At 37.2% G+C, this 14,963-nt stretch overlaps 1 protein-coding gene across 1 annotated transcript; it reads right to left on the reverse strand.

The window, feature by feature from the left end:
- Positions 1-10,068: 10,068 nt before the first annotated feature.
- On the reverse strand, positions 10,069-13,920 carry LOC133605748 (microsomal glutathione S-transferase 1-like). The gene is made up of 4 exons (XM_061959026.1): positions 13,783-13,920; positions 13,569-13,708; positions 13,397-13,491; positions 10,069-10,472 (listed from the first exon to the last, which is right to left on the reverse strand). Exons 2-4 carry the CDS (start codon positions 13,686-13,688, stop codon positions 10,226-10,228), a joined length of 462 nt encoding a protein of 153 aa, XP_061815010.1. The 5' UTR covers positions 13,689-13,708; positions 13,783-13,920; the 3' UTR covers positions 10,069-10,225.
- Positions 13,921-14,963: the final 1,043 nt, after the last annotated feature.

A 14,963-nucleotide genomic window follows, 5' to 3' on the forward strand; every position in this document is an offset into this window, starting at 1 on the left:
ATGGCAGCATATTATTAAAATAATATATATTCGTTCTTATCAGTGACTTACGGATATGAATAACGAGCCAAATAATATTGTAATGATAAAAAATAATTAGAATGTGGAGAAAGCAAAGCTCATTTTGCAGTTTTTTCCCCCTAAATACATGTGATTAATAAAGATATTGCAAGTACATAATTAATATCCATACAGGACTGTAATTATATTAATCAGAATCAGAATCAGAAGAATCAGAATCAGCTTTATTGTCATTACGCAAGGTAACGAGATTGAGGCCATTCCATACAGTGCGATGTGTGCATGCTAGAAAAACAATGTGCAAATATATAAAAATATAAAAAATGTAGAAGTGCAATGAATATGGTGTGAAATGAATATATACATGAAAAAAACAAAAAACAAAACAAAAACAGGGTGGTTGGTGGAATGGGTTATTGCACCGAAGAGAAGGCAGTTATGAGGGACAATGGGGCAGTCCGTTCAGGATGGTTATGGCCCTGGGGAAGAAGCTGTTCTTTAGCCTGTTTGTTTTGGTATGCATAATGCATAATCATTTGAAATCAAAAGACAATAAGTATTGAAATGATCAGCATTAACTAGAGTGGATTTTTTTTTTAACTTTTTAAAATATTTTTTGAGTGAAAATAATTAGAATAAGGTCCCCATAAGCAAGATAATCGAATGGTGATTGTCTGTGTTTGTTCTTAATGTATGTATTTTCTAGGGGTGAGCCTTAAGTATTGGCCGATACCAGTATCAGCAGGAATCATCCATATTATTATAGTGTGGACTAAACATTTAGTGTGTAGTATTTAGTCAAACAGAAAACAACGTATGAAATTTGTATTTATTTATTATTAAACCTATATATTATTATTATTATTATTATCTGTACTGGATTTATGCTGTTTTTAAAATGAAGTAGAATAGTATTTTTTTTAGGCGACACCTAGTGACCACAATAATTTAATAAGTTAAGATTAAAATTAAAGATGTCCGATAATGGCTTTTTTGCCGATATCCGATGTCCAACTCTTAATTACCGATTCCGATATCAACCGATACCGATATATACAGTCGTGGAATTAACACATTATTATGCCTAATTTTGTTGTGATGCCCCGCTGGATGCATTAAACAATTTAACAACGTTTTCCAAAATAAATCAACTCAAGTTATGGAAAAAAATGCCAACATGGCACTGCCATATTTATTATTGAAGTCACAAAGTGCATTATTTTTTTTAAAACATGCCTCAAAACAGCAGCTTGGAATTTGGGACATGCTCTCTCTGAGAGAGCATGAGGAGGTTGAGGTGGGCGGGGTTGGGGGTAGGCGGGGTTAAGGTGGGGAGGATGGTAGGGGGTAGCGGGGGGGGGTATATTGTAGCATCCCGGAAGAGTTAGTGCTGCAAGGGGTTCTGGGTATTTGTTCTGTTGTGTTTACGTTGTGTTACGGTGCGGATGTTTTCCCGAAATGTGTTTGTCATTCTTGTTTGGTGTGGGTTCACAGTGTGGCGCATATTTGTAACAGTGTTAAAGTTGTTTATACGGCCACCCTCAGTGTGACCTGTATGGCTGTTGACCAAGTATGCGTGGCATTCACTTGTGTGTGTGAAAAGCTGTAGATATTATGTGACTGGGCCGGCACGCAAAGGCAGTGCCTTTAAGGTTTGTTGGCGCTCTGTTCTTCTCCTTACATCCGTGTACCACTCCGTACAGCTGCGTTTTAGTCATACATTTTACTTTTTGATACCGATAATTTCCGATATTACATTTTGAAGCATTTATCGACCGATAATATCGGCAGTCCGATATTAACGGACATCTCTAGTCAAAATGCAGTAAGTTGGGTGACGCGAACACGCATGTTACTGAATACTTTGTAATACACTTTCTGCCTTGGAGACATTGTACGTGTAAGTCATATGCAACTATAATATTTGACACATATTGACAAACGTGGTGTGACACATATTACGTACGTCTAGCTTGTGTGCTATTGTGTGCTTAGTCATTGCGTAGCTGCTAGCTCTTGGTAGCCTATAGCCTATCATGTTTACTTTTTGTAAACGACTTGACTTGGACACAAGAAAATACCAACATTGTGCTTATAAGAGGACATTTAGCTCTTAACTCACTCACTGTGGCGCTTTGCACATGTAAACACGCTGCAGGACTGTTTGTATCGGATCTTATAACCATGGCCATAACCATCCTGAACGGACTGCCCCATTGTCCCTCATAACTGCCTTCTCTTCGGTGCAATAACCCATTCCACCAACCACCCTGTTTTTGTTTTGTTTTTTCATGTATATATTCATTTCACACCATATTCATTGCACTTCTATATTTTTTTTTAATATATTTGCACATTGTTTTTCTAGATGCACACATCGCACTGTATGGAATGGCCTCAATCTCGTTACCTTGCGTAATGACAATAAAGCTGATTCTGATTCTGATTCTGATTATATCAGAGACAGTAAGAAGGAGGATTCATGTGGCCCCATTCGTTGCGGTTTACCTGACACATGAAACATGACAAATTACGGGGGTGTACTATCCACTTTAGCCTACAGATGGCAGTAGAATGATAAACATATCTAAAATGTATTTTGTGGCAATTCCAAATTTGACCAGTTGGTATGTAGAGTGGCGCTTACCATAATTTTCTGCCTCATTGCAAAATGATTAAATCTCCCTCCATCTCTCATGTGAGGTCCACCCAGGAATGGGGCATATGAATCATTTCCCTACTGTACACATAATCCGACATAATCCAATATAAAAAATTTTGACCGATATCATACATCAATATTGGAATGCTCCACCCTTAGTATTTTCTGTCAATTTATTAACTCTACATACCCGTATTTAGTCTTAACCCTTCTGGGAGGAACAAACGATCACTAACACAAGAAGGTGTGGAATTAAACTAAATCATGCTCCTTTTCAGGTCAGATGACTTGTGCAAGTTCCTCGATGTAACTTGTTAAGCGTGTCTGAAACAAATAAACCATGAAAGACTCTTGGCAGACCAGTTGAACCAAGAAAACTCGGATCACAGCTTGCGGACATCCAAGTATTGTGCTAACTTTCCTCAAAGGTATTTGACTAAAGAGTGGCTGAGTGGAAAACTTGGTTGTTTATCTGTTTGTATGTAAATTGGTTGGACCCCGTCCTGGCTTAAAACATTAGTATTACTTATTTAAATGCAAAACGCGTGTGTGCGCGAGTATGTATGTGTGTGTGTGTGTGTGTGTGTGTATGTGTGTGTGTGTGTGTGAGTGTGTGTGTGGGTCATGGATAGCAAAGACAAGTCGTAAGATAAGATAGGAATGAATGTCTGAAAGCAAAGGGAGGAGCTGACACCTGTCTTATTGTAGCAGCGATCAAAGCTGTGAGGACATTGCTTAACAGTACTTAAAAGTGCAAATCCTGATTCCATTCAGTCTTTATTTGATTGATTACCATACGAGAGTAAAAAAAACAAGGAATTTCGTTGAAAAAAATTACAAAAAAAGAGCTCAGTTCTTAACTAGTTTTATTTTTAGAGATGAGTAGAGTTAGGTCTAAGGCAGTGGTGTCAAAGTCAAGGCCAATTGATATTTGATTAGTATTAGAACCGGCCCGCAGGCAACAGCCGCCTGCTGCTGTTTTGCACGCGCCAATACTCCATCAGTGTTGGCGCTTGGAATTTTCAAAATGGGACCCCATCGAGTCATAAAAATGGGGTCCCACAGTAAATTGTTGGGGTCCCACTTTTTTGTAACCGTTTTGAAAACAAATGATAAATGTATGCATTATCCTGTTGCATCTCACATTCTATATTGTGTTTTGGAAAAAGGTCATAAACTATACTTAATTCACTAAAAAAAATAATACAAAAGAAAACACATTTTTATGCATATGTAAATGTATTCAGTTATAAAGATTCATTCGCTTTCTTCTTTCCTTCATGATTTTAAATTTAAAATGTTTTCTATATTTTTATTGTAATATTTTCAGAATGTGTGTTCTATTTTTGGCCAAAGTAAGACAAAGAAAATAATCTGAAGTTGTCTTTATTTTTGTAGTTATAATGCCATGATTTCATTGGTCCAAGTTTGACACCCCTGGTCTAAGGTTGGGGTTAATAATTTTTTTTAGAGCTTTGGATATGGTTGAAACCCGCTTTTAAAACATAGAAAAGGCTTAATAAGGTTTTTGACTTTTTAAAGATGGGATTAGCAAATCTAGAACATATCTTGACAAACCCCTCCAAATAATAATAATTATTATTTTTTGAAGTTGTTGGGGGTTTTTTACAAAAAAGTGCCAAAAAATTAAATATAAAGTGGCAATAGTATGAATTTTAAAAAACATATAACTAGTCATTATTCACTTGAAAATGACTATAAATATGTCAAGTATTCCTTTACTGTAGAGGTTAGCCGATTCACGTACAATCAATAATCATAATATTGCATGCTATAATTATTATATGATTATATTATTATTACTGCGATGAGGTGGCGACTTGTCCAGGGTGTACCCCGCCTTCCGCCCGATTGTAGCTGAGATAGGCTCCAGCGCCCCCCGCAACACCGAAGGGAATAAGCGGTAGAAAATGGATGGATGGATAGTGCATCTCCTGGGGATTTAGCCTCCCCGTCTTTAAAACCTAGTGACGCCTCTGATTCTAACTTTAATCAAGGGTCATTGAATGCACCACAGTTAAGTGCAATGAGATGCAAAAGCAAGTAAGTACATCTTGCACTTTTCACAAAAGAAATCACAACTTTCTGTACAAAATATGGGTGAATTAAAAAAAACAATAAATTAAAACAACAGAAGCAACATCATAAAAGGATTTAAAAAAAAGTTTAAAAAAAAAAAAGTAAAAAGTGAAACTTCTTTAAAAAAAAAAAGTCACCAGCTTTGTGTACGTGGGTTTGTTTGTAACAATGACACAGTAAAAAGCTGATTTTTCCATGATTGAAGAACTACAGACTTGTGATTTATTGGAGTCAGGAGGCAAGACTAGAGAGAGAGAAAAATGTGTAAAGTAGAGGGTGTGACAAGCTTTTGTTTGCTCGCTCTTTGTAGTGTCCAATCCCTTGCTCACGGCCAGACAATTTGCTTTTGAGCATTAAAATAACTGTGTTGTCGCCCTGACACAGCTTTTCTCTAAACGAGAATAATGTCATGTTCTAATTATAATTTGTACACCCCTAGTACAGTATATACAGTAATAATTGTAAGCTGTATTGTTGCATTAACTCAGACAGAGAAAACCCAGACTAATTATGCGGAATTTACCACAGACTGGGCGGTTTGTGATGTGTTTTAGTGAAATACAACTAATTTGTGTGTTCCTTATTTGTAAATAACTCAATTGGTCACTTTGTGTATACATTATAAACGTGTACTTTGAATTAGATGAACTGTTTAAAACTTGACAACAGTTACATTTTGCAAACTAAGAAAAATTAGGGCTGTCTAATGATAACTCTTTTAATCAGATTAATAATTTGGATTAATCATGATTAATCATAGGTATTACTTGTTTGCATAATTAACATTTACTGAAGAAAAGACCCCAATATTTGCACACAAGTGCAATTTAATTGTCACAATGTCATCCAGGAACAATTTTGAACGTTTTACTTGAATGCATGTCACTTATTTGCATAAAACTTGGTAAAAGTTTTACCTAAAGTTCTATGAAGCTGTATTTTGGAGTGAAATTTGCAAGCGAGCACACTAGTCGGCGTCTCCTCACTCATTTTTGTACTGATGATCTGTATCATCTGTACATTGATCTGATCACCAACCCTATAGCGGTTATGGTAAAAGAGCTTGTCAAAATAAATGACATGATTAATCCAAGTGTGTTCATCATTAATGCGATATTTTTTTGTGATTAATCCCATGAGTTAAATTATTAATTTTGACAGCTCTACAAAAAATATAACAAGAGCACCACTGCCGAGCTTATGTTTTACCATTCGTGGTTTAACACAGGTGTGTCAAACGTACGGCCAGTGGGCCGGATCATGTCCACTGGCCATACGTTTTATCCGGCCCGCGGGATGAGTATAAAAATGAGCCGAAATTTTTGAATGAAAAAAACTGCTGTTCTAAATGTGCCCACTAGATGTCGCAATAGCAATTCTTTGTATCTTTGTAGATTATGCTACATATGTAAAAAATAATAATAATAATAATAATAACTACATGATGTTACTGCATCAGTTGAGGAAAATTAGCAAACTACATAAATAACATCTTGTAATTTTATTTTGACATTATTTTTTTATCTTGGTAGATTGAAAATGAACACCAATGAGTTGACTGATGAACATTATCACATAATGTATCCAGAAAGTATAAATAACGACAAATAAAGATAGAATACTATTAACCGCAACATGTAAGTGTAAAAAAAACTAAACAACAACAACATTATGAATTGTACATTTTCAGAATGTGCTTGTTCTATTTTTAAACAAAGAAAACAAACTGAAGTTGTCTTTATTTTTAAGTTATCGTGCCGTGATTTTACCAGTCCGGCCCACTTGGGAGTACATTTTTCTCCATGTGGCCCCTGATCTAAAATTACTTTGACACCCCTGGTTTAACAGAACATATATATATATATATATATATATATATATATATATATATATATATATATATATATATATATATATATATATATATATATATGTACGTGTGGGAAAAAAATCACAAGACTATTTCATCTCTACAGGCCTGTTTCATGAGGGGGGGGTTCCCTCAATCATCAGGAGATTTGATCCTGATGATTGAGGGAACCCCCCTCATGAAACAGGCCTGTAGAGATGAAATAGTCTTGTGATTTTTTTCCCACACATACATATATTGCGCTCTACTACGGTATCGAGCACTATTTTTTGGATAACCTTATCAAGACATATATATATATATATATATATATATATTTTTTTTTATTTATTTTGGATGACTACATCTTAATTTACATTTATTTTGAAATTTTTAAAGACACGTCAGCCCGAGGAATTTGTTTGGCGCTCAGACTTGTCACTCACCTCTGTCTTGTCAACACGTACACGCAAGAAGCGAGTGCAGGCAGGTAAAAGCAGTCCAAGAGAAGCAGCAAACAATTTGCTGTTTTGCTGTTGATGTTACGATAGATTAAACATTAAATGAAAGCTAACGTCAGCTAGACTAAACTTAAAAAGTTATTACTGTAAGAGAACTGTTGTGTTTAGAGTTCAATGACGTAAATTGTGTTACAAATTGAGAACAGGAAGTGGACATATGTTTTAGTAGGTGCTATGAAGTGGACAAGAGGTACAGGATTAAATAGGATTTGCTTCTTCCTACTCCTTTTCGGACATGTAAAGAGAAAGTTAAAAAAATTGAAAGTGTGATGTATCATGCTGAAATTGTATACATGTTCGATATAAACTTCAACAAACCAACTTTGCTATCATTAGCAAACAGCACACAAAGCTAAAGTGGTGCATGTGTTACGTTACATAGGTTTATGTATTGCTTTAAACACTTTGGAAAGTTAGTATCTGCATAAAAGTTATAATTAGCCCTTTTAAAAGTGGCTTGTGTGGCTTTCCATAGCCATTTTAAGGCTAAAAGCCTGATAGCAGTGATGGGTCCGGCAACACCGATGCATCGGCGCATGCGTCGAGCACATAGAACAAAACCCTGTGTCGGTGCGCGTACCGCTTTTAGAAAGTCACGCGACCGATCATGGGCTGTTTCGGTCACGTGACCGATACGCGAACTGTGTCGCACTGACGCCTCCTCTGTGCCCTGTGAGCGGGTCTTTTCTACAGCCGGAGAAATAATAACTATGAAGAGAAATCGTCTAAAATTGAATACGTTGGAAAAACTCTTTTTTTTTTTAAAATAAAAATGTGTAAAAAAAAATTTAAAAAAATAAAAATCCCAGTCCACAAGCATTCTCATTCACAACACGTTCTCTTAGATTTCCATGTTATGATACATGTTCGCATTATTTATTGACTGTTTCTAAAAAATATAAAATTATATTTTTATTTAAATGAAGATATGAAATAATCCTAAATGTAATACAATGACTTGGTTTATATTATTGTATATATTAGGTCAGTGGTTCTCAAATGGGGGTACACGTACCCCTGGGGGTACTTGAAGGTATGCCAAGGGGTACGTGAGATTTTTTTTAAATATTCTAAAAATAGTAACAATTCAAAAATCCTTTATAAATATAAATAAAAACCTATCTTTTTTTCCAAATAGCTCAAGAAAGACCACTACAAATTAGCAATTTTTTGCACTGTTATACTATTTAATAAATCAAAAACTGATGACATAGTGCTGTATTTTACTTCTTTATCTCTTTTTTTCAACCAAAAATGCTTTGGTCTGATTAGGGGGTATTTGAATTTAAAAAAAAAACACTGGGGGTACATCACTGAAAAAAGGTTGAGAACCACTGTACTAGGTCATAAAATCAGTGTCAGTTGAGTCGGTCCATAGGTTGCCTGTAGGGATTTTTTATGTCCAGCAGATGTCAGTATTTAGTGACACAGTATCGACACAGTATCAATACAGTTTTGCAATGTGTCGAAACGCTTCATGACGCCTCATCAACCCATCACTACCTGATAGCAATATTTTTTCTCGCTTGTTTTTGTATGAATTCATTGCAGAAATATAGTATGAACAGTTGCATTGTAATATTTGACATCCCATTGAAGCATTAGTGTTTTTAAATGGCTTTTAAATGACCTTTAATGGCAAAAAATAAACTGTTGGAAATAAGCTAGCTTACCTGTCAGACTGCCATTTTGGGAAAATCATGTCCTGGGAGTCACATGACTGTCACATGACTGTCACATGACTGTCACATGACAGCCACTTCAAAGTACTTCCTATCAGTCTCAAAGGGTTTTAAATGGGTTTGAATCAAGCCCAACATTGTAAGCGGATGATGATAGGCTGATTATCTTTACAACAGTATAACAAGCTAGGGCAGGGGTCACCAACCCCTTGTGGCTCCCTGGAGCATTTAAAAAAAAAAAGGATTGAAAATGGAAAAAGATGGGGGGGGAATTATTTTTTTGTTTTAGTATGTTTTTTGCATGAGGACAAACATGACACAAACCTTCCCAATTGTTGTTGTTGCGGTTCTTGAACTCACCATAGTGAGGACTGTGATGCAACAGTTTGTTTACATGTAAAATCTTCCACTCCTTCTTTGTCTCATTTTGTCCACCAAAAGTTTTATACTGTGCGTGAATGCACAAAGGTGCGCTTTGTTGATGTTATTCACTTGTTGGAGTGCTTATCAGGCATATTTGGTCGGTGCATGACTGCAAGCTAATCAATGCTAACATGCTTTTAGGCTAGCTGTATGTACATATTGCATCATTATGCCTCATTTGTAGCTATATTTGAGCTCATTTAATATCCTTTACTTGTATCCCCTTCGTATATAATGTAGTTTTGCATGTCTCATGACACATTATCTGGATGTAATATTGGCTGCGTTTCTGATAGTTGTGTGCCATGTTGTTCCAGACCACAGCAAACATGACCTAGCTTGCCAAAGATTGTAATACATCTATTAAAAGAAGCCTGCTGTTTCCTTTAACATGGACACACACATCTACATATTTGGCCATTAAAAAACAGTAATTTCCAGGAGTTATCTCACCTTCTGAGTAGCCTCTGATATACTAATGGTTCCTAATGTTGTAAAAATGTGTAGAATAAATATTACATTTCAGCATTTCTGTCAATGAAGATTTGCTTCAGTCTGCGACACATAGTTTTTTTGATAGTAGGCTGTTATAGCTAATATAGACACTTAAGTTATGTGTTGCCTTCGTTATAAGACTTATATACGGCTTTTCATTTTTTGCGGCTACAGACCTATTTGTTTTTTGTATATTTGGTCCATTGTGGCTCTTTCAACATTTTGGGTTGCCGAGCCCTGAGCTAGGGTATTGTATATGTTCTGTTTGTTTGTTTTTTACCAAAATATTGCTTAAAGTATTAATTTCTCATAACACGCAGTACAAAATTTATTGTATTTTTTCATTTACAGTACAACTGTGTTTCATGAATAATAATTACAAATCATGTTCAAAACCTTGAACAACAAAGCAAATTTAACCTGTGAGTGAAGCACTAAGCTGAGTGGTCTTGTTGGTCTGCTGCCGTCATCATCAGATAGCAAAAACATTACTGAGAACATTGTACGCCATGGAGAGGGTGACCAGAAGGCCCAGGAAGAAAGACAGACCCCTGCAGGGTTGTGGGAGATGGCCGAGGTAGGAGAAGGTGTGGAAGATCCGAGCGCCGGCGAATACGCGGAAGTGTAGCAGAGCAGACGAGAGTTCCGGTCCGCTCAAAGCGTAGAACAATCCGACCAGCACGAAGGGAACGACGTTCTCCAAGTCATTCAGGTGACATCTGGTTCACAAAAGCATACCATTGAGTCAATTAAATGATTTTTGACATTTGAAAAATGTTGGTCGCTAAAACTAAAGGTGTCCAAAGTGCTGCCCGACTATCTGCAGCTAAAAATACTGCAAACACAAATACTAATAAACAAGCAAAACTAAAAGTTGACACTTTACTACCAGGCATATTAAAGGCCTACTGAAACCCACTACTACCGACCACGCAGTCTGATAGTTTATATGTCAATGATGAAATCTTAACATTGCAACACATGCCAATAGTCAAACATTTTGCATGTGACGTCACGGATCGTAGAGGACATTTTGGGACAGCAAAATTCCACAGTATTCTGGACATCTGTGTTGGTGAATCTTTTGCAATTTGTTCAATGAACAATGGAGACAGCAAAGAAGAAAGTTGTAGGTGGGAAGCGGTGTATTGCGGCAGGTGTTGTGCCGGATAAGGCACCCCCGCCGTAGAATGCACCCCCTGACTGTTGTGCCGAATAACACAGCCGGTGTTTCATTGTTTACATTCCCGAAAGATGACAGTCAAGCTTTACCATTGGCCTGTGGAGAACTGGGACAACAGATACTCTTACCAGGAGGACTTTGAGTTGGATACGCAGACGCGGTACCGTGAGTACGCATGCAGCTGCGGCTTCCAAACATTTGATCGCTTGCCCGTACGTGCGTGCCGATATGTGAATGTCACGTACGTAACTTTGGGGACTTTGAGGAAAAAAATGTGCTGTATGAACTTTGGGGAGGTGAACGGTACTTTGGGCTGGGGGATTGAGTGTGTTGTGCAGGTGTTTGGGTTGTATTGGCGGGTTATATGGACGGGAGGGGGGAGGTGTTTGTTATGCAGGATTCATTTGTGGCATATTAAATATAAGCCTGGTTGTGTTGTGGCTAATAGAGTATATATATGTCTTGTGTTTATTTACTGTTTTAGTCATTCCCAGCTGAATATCAGGTCCCACCCGCCTCTCACAGCATCTTCTCTATCTGAATCGCTCCCACTGCCCTCTAGTCCTTCACTCTCACTTTCCTCATCCACGAATCTTTCATCCTCGCTCAAATTAATGGGGAAATCGTCGCTTTCTTGGTCCGAATCGCTCTCGCTGCTGGTGTCCATGATTGTAAACAATGTGCGGATGTGAGGAGCTCCACAACCTGGGACGTCATGCGCATATCGTCTGCTACTTTCGGTACAGGCAAGGCTTTTTTATCAGCGACCAAAAGTTGCGAACTTTATCGTCAATGTTCTCTACTAAATCCTTTCAGCAAAAATATGGCAATATCGCGAAATGATCAAGTATGACACATAGAATGGACCTGCTATCCCCGTTTAAATAAGAAAATCGCATTTCAGTAGGCCTTTAACATAATGTCCTGACTAAATTAGCCATTGCCAAGCCGATGTGTTACAGCAAAACAAATTGAATTTTTAGAAAAATGTGATTATACAGTACGTCTTTAACAGGAACAGGAATTTTGCGAATTTGGTGCTTCTGGTTCGACCGCACTCATAAATAAATCCTAATAGAACTTCACATCACATCTCATACACACCTGCCTTGCTGAAAAATAGAACATAGCAGAAGGTATCTCTGTGTTGCCAATTAAGCGACTTTGTTGCTACATTTAGCGACTACAGGTACGTATAACAAGTTAAAGTAATATGTAGCGTGTCTTGCATCATGCATGTATTCGGTAATCAAATATAAGCGCTACGAAAGGCCAAGTATTCGCCACGCAAGTGACAGCGGAGCTCTTGTGCTACAAGCCCAGGGAGTGTGCATTTCCACCACCATGCAAAAAACCTTCAAGACCTTGCAATCCAACCTCTATTACTATTACTATAAGCGTTAAAAACACAGCTTTGAGACATTCTTCCGTCGTTTTACAACACAATTACGTAAAAACCAGAGGTGTTCAAAGTGTGGACATTTGCGGAATGCAGCTCTTTTTAATGGAGCCATGGCACATTGTAGAAATATAATAAACAAAAACAAAAACCTTGCAAAATTTCAGAAATAGATTTATTTTATTTAGACTCGCGGACTTGGTGGTTTACGAAACACTCATAGCAAAAATGTGTTTCAGGAACTCCTATACAAATAACATTAAGATAATAGTTAAATGGGGAATACTAAACATTAAAAATATGTCAAACCTTTAACGAAATGGTCACTACAAAATTATGCGTTCTTCAAATCTGCTCCCTTGGACTCTTGTCCGTGACACGTTTTCTTGTCGTCTTTCGTAAAATCTTGCTCTCTTTCGCTCTTTTTGATTACCTCTCGAGGAACTCTGCAGAAACGTTTATCCTTTTTGCGATTTGAACGGTTCCAACAGCCTAAATGGACGCAAGCATAGAGCATTTTTCTTCGAGAAAGGGAACGTCATGACAACAGATGCTCACCAGCCCAACACTTTGAGTCTCGCATATTTAAAGAGCCGGACGTGACGTCAGATGAATACAACCTATAAGGCATGTAATGAGAAAAAACTGAGATACTGATTCTAACAGCAAAAATAACCCCACAAATATTTGTTTTTAAATATATGTTTTAGTCGTTTTACTAGCCTATTTCATTAGAAATTACATAATGGCGTCACCACCTTGTTGAGAGAATATTAGGAACAATATTGTTTGTTTTGTATACTTGAAATACATTTAAAGTTGAACAAAGTGTAGTTATCTCTATGCAGCTGCTCGTTCGATTTGAAGTATGTGCAAAAATATGTTGATCTTAAAAATACAGATGGAAACTGTTTTTAATAAAGTCGTAGTGGGTGTATTTCATCGTGGTATCAAGTAAATATTGAGAATCATGGATATTGACAGGTATCGGTATTGCCTCCTGAAATTCTGCTCTCATGACAATCTTAGTCCAAAGTATCATTTCTCTGTCGATGTCTCACCTTCGAACTCGCTCTACTTCTGGATCGCTTCTCAGCATCTTCTTCTTCTTTTCCTCTGTAGACCCATGACCTACGTCTTCCTCATTGGCAAAGGCCTAAATGTGGACGAGATGTTTACTGTTTTGTTGTTGTTTTTTAAACAACCATTGATAGACTCTCGATCGTTACCCACCCCTCTGGTTACGCGGTAATATACTGTAACAAACGACATCATCATCATCTTCAGGATAACAATCAGTGCGTAAGTGCTGAAAGCCCTAAACACCTCATCTTGCATCAGAGCCGCCGACATGACTTCAAAAGTTTCAATAGCTACGATATAAAAGACGAAAATTAGTGCAAAACCTGCAGCTGGACATTCACATTGAAAAAGTGGATCAGCTTACCTGCTGTGGCAGTGAAACTGGACAAGACTGGATAAGTTGCATAAACACAACCCAACCCACTTTATTACAATCTCTGGAGGCGGGGTCACATTCCTGCTTGGAGCACTTCCTCTGATACGGCCCTCCTATTGTGCACTGTCACTGTGTTTGCACAGCAAAGACTTTCAGGAGCAATGATAATGCATAAAATGCTTTGTTTAGTGAAATAATGGGCTGATAAAGACTTGCACTGAGATAACAGCAAGAAAAAGATGAGATGGAAAATTAAGACTTGATCAGGAACTACTTCAATGCCAAAAGAAAGAAGTTTAGAGAGTATATGATCCAAATATTTGGATTAAAACTAAATTAAGGTGTCCTATTTCTGTAATGGCCAACCTGAAGGTCTTGATGTGAAACATATTCCCAGTTTTTCCTTGCTCTGTCACCAATAGAAGGAAGTGTGTTGCTCCCTGGTGATGTAGTGGTGCATGCTTCTGCCTTTTTTTGGCAGAGGGCTGGGTTCAATCCCCGGTTAGGGTTGCATTACGAAACAATAGTCAAAGCTAGTCAAAGGTCATCTCCATGACAACGCTCTAGTGGTTTTTAAGAATCTGCTGCAAAAATATGAGTCCCACAAGTTTTTTGAACTGAAATGTTGGGCCACCAGTTGAATAGCAGCAATTATGGAAACGAGAGGACGTAATATGAAACCTTGAGGCACACCACTAAAATAACTAGAGAAGTTGAACAAATAGCCCCCAACCCCGCTGAATATGGGTTGAAAAGGATTTGCAAATCATTGTATTCCGTTTATATTTACATCTAACACAATTTCCCAACTCATATGAAAAACAGGGTTTGTAATAAAGTCAAATACAAATAAGGCAACAAGAGAAGTATCCTACACTTCTCTTTTGTAAAGTACATTTGTAAACACTATGATTTGCCTGAGAAGCTGGACAGGACACACAAAAAAAAGACAAGCGGTAGAAAATGGATGGATGGATGGATATATTGAATTTTAAAAAAACACATCGGCCCAAGGAATTTATTTGGTGTTCAGGCTTTTACTCACTGCTGTTTGGTCAAAATATACATGCAAGAAGTGAGTGCATGATCCCAAAACATGCAAACAAACATATACAAAAACAGTCCAAAATAAGCAGCAAACAATTTGCAGTCTTATGTTGATGTTACGG

This window comes from Nerophis lumbriciformis, linkage group LG05 (assembly GCF_033978685.3).
Source record: "Nerophis lumbriciformis linkage group LG05, RoL_Nlum_v2.1, whole genome shotgun sequence".
Lineage (NCBI taxonomy): Eukaryota > Metazoa > Chordata > Actinopteri > Syngnathiformes > Syngnathidae > Nerophis > Nerophis lumbriciformis.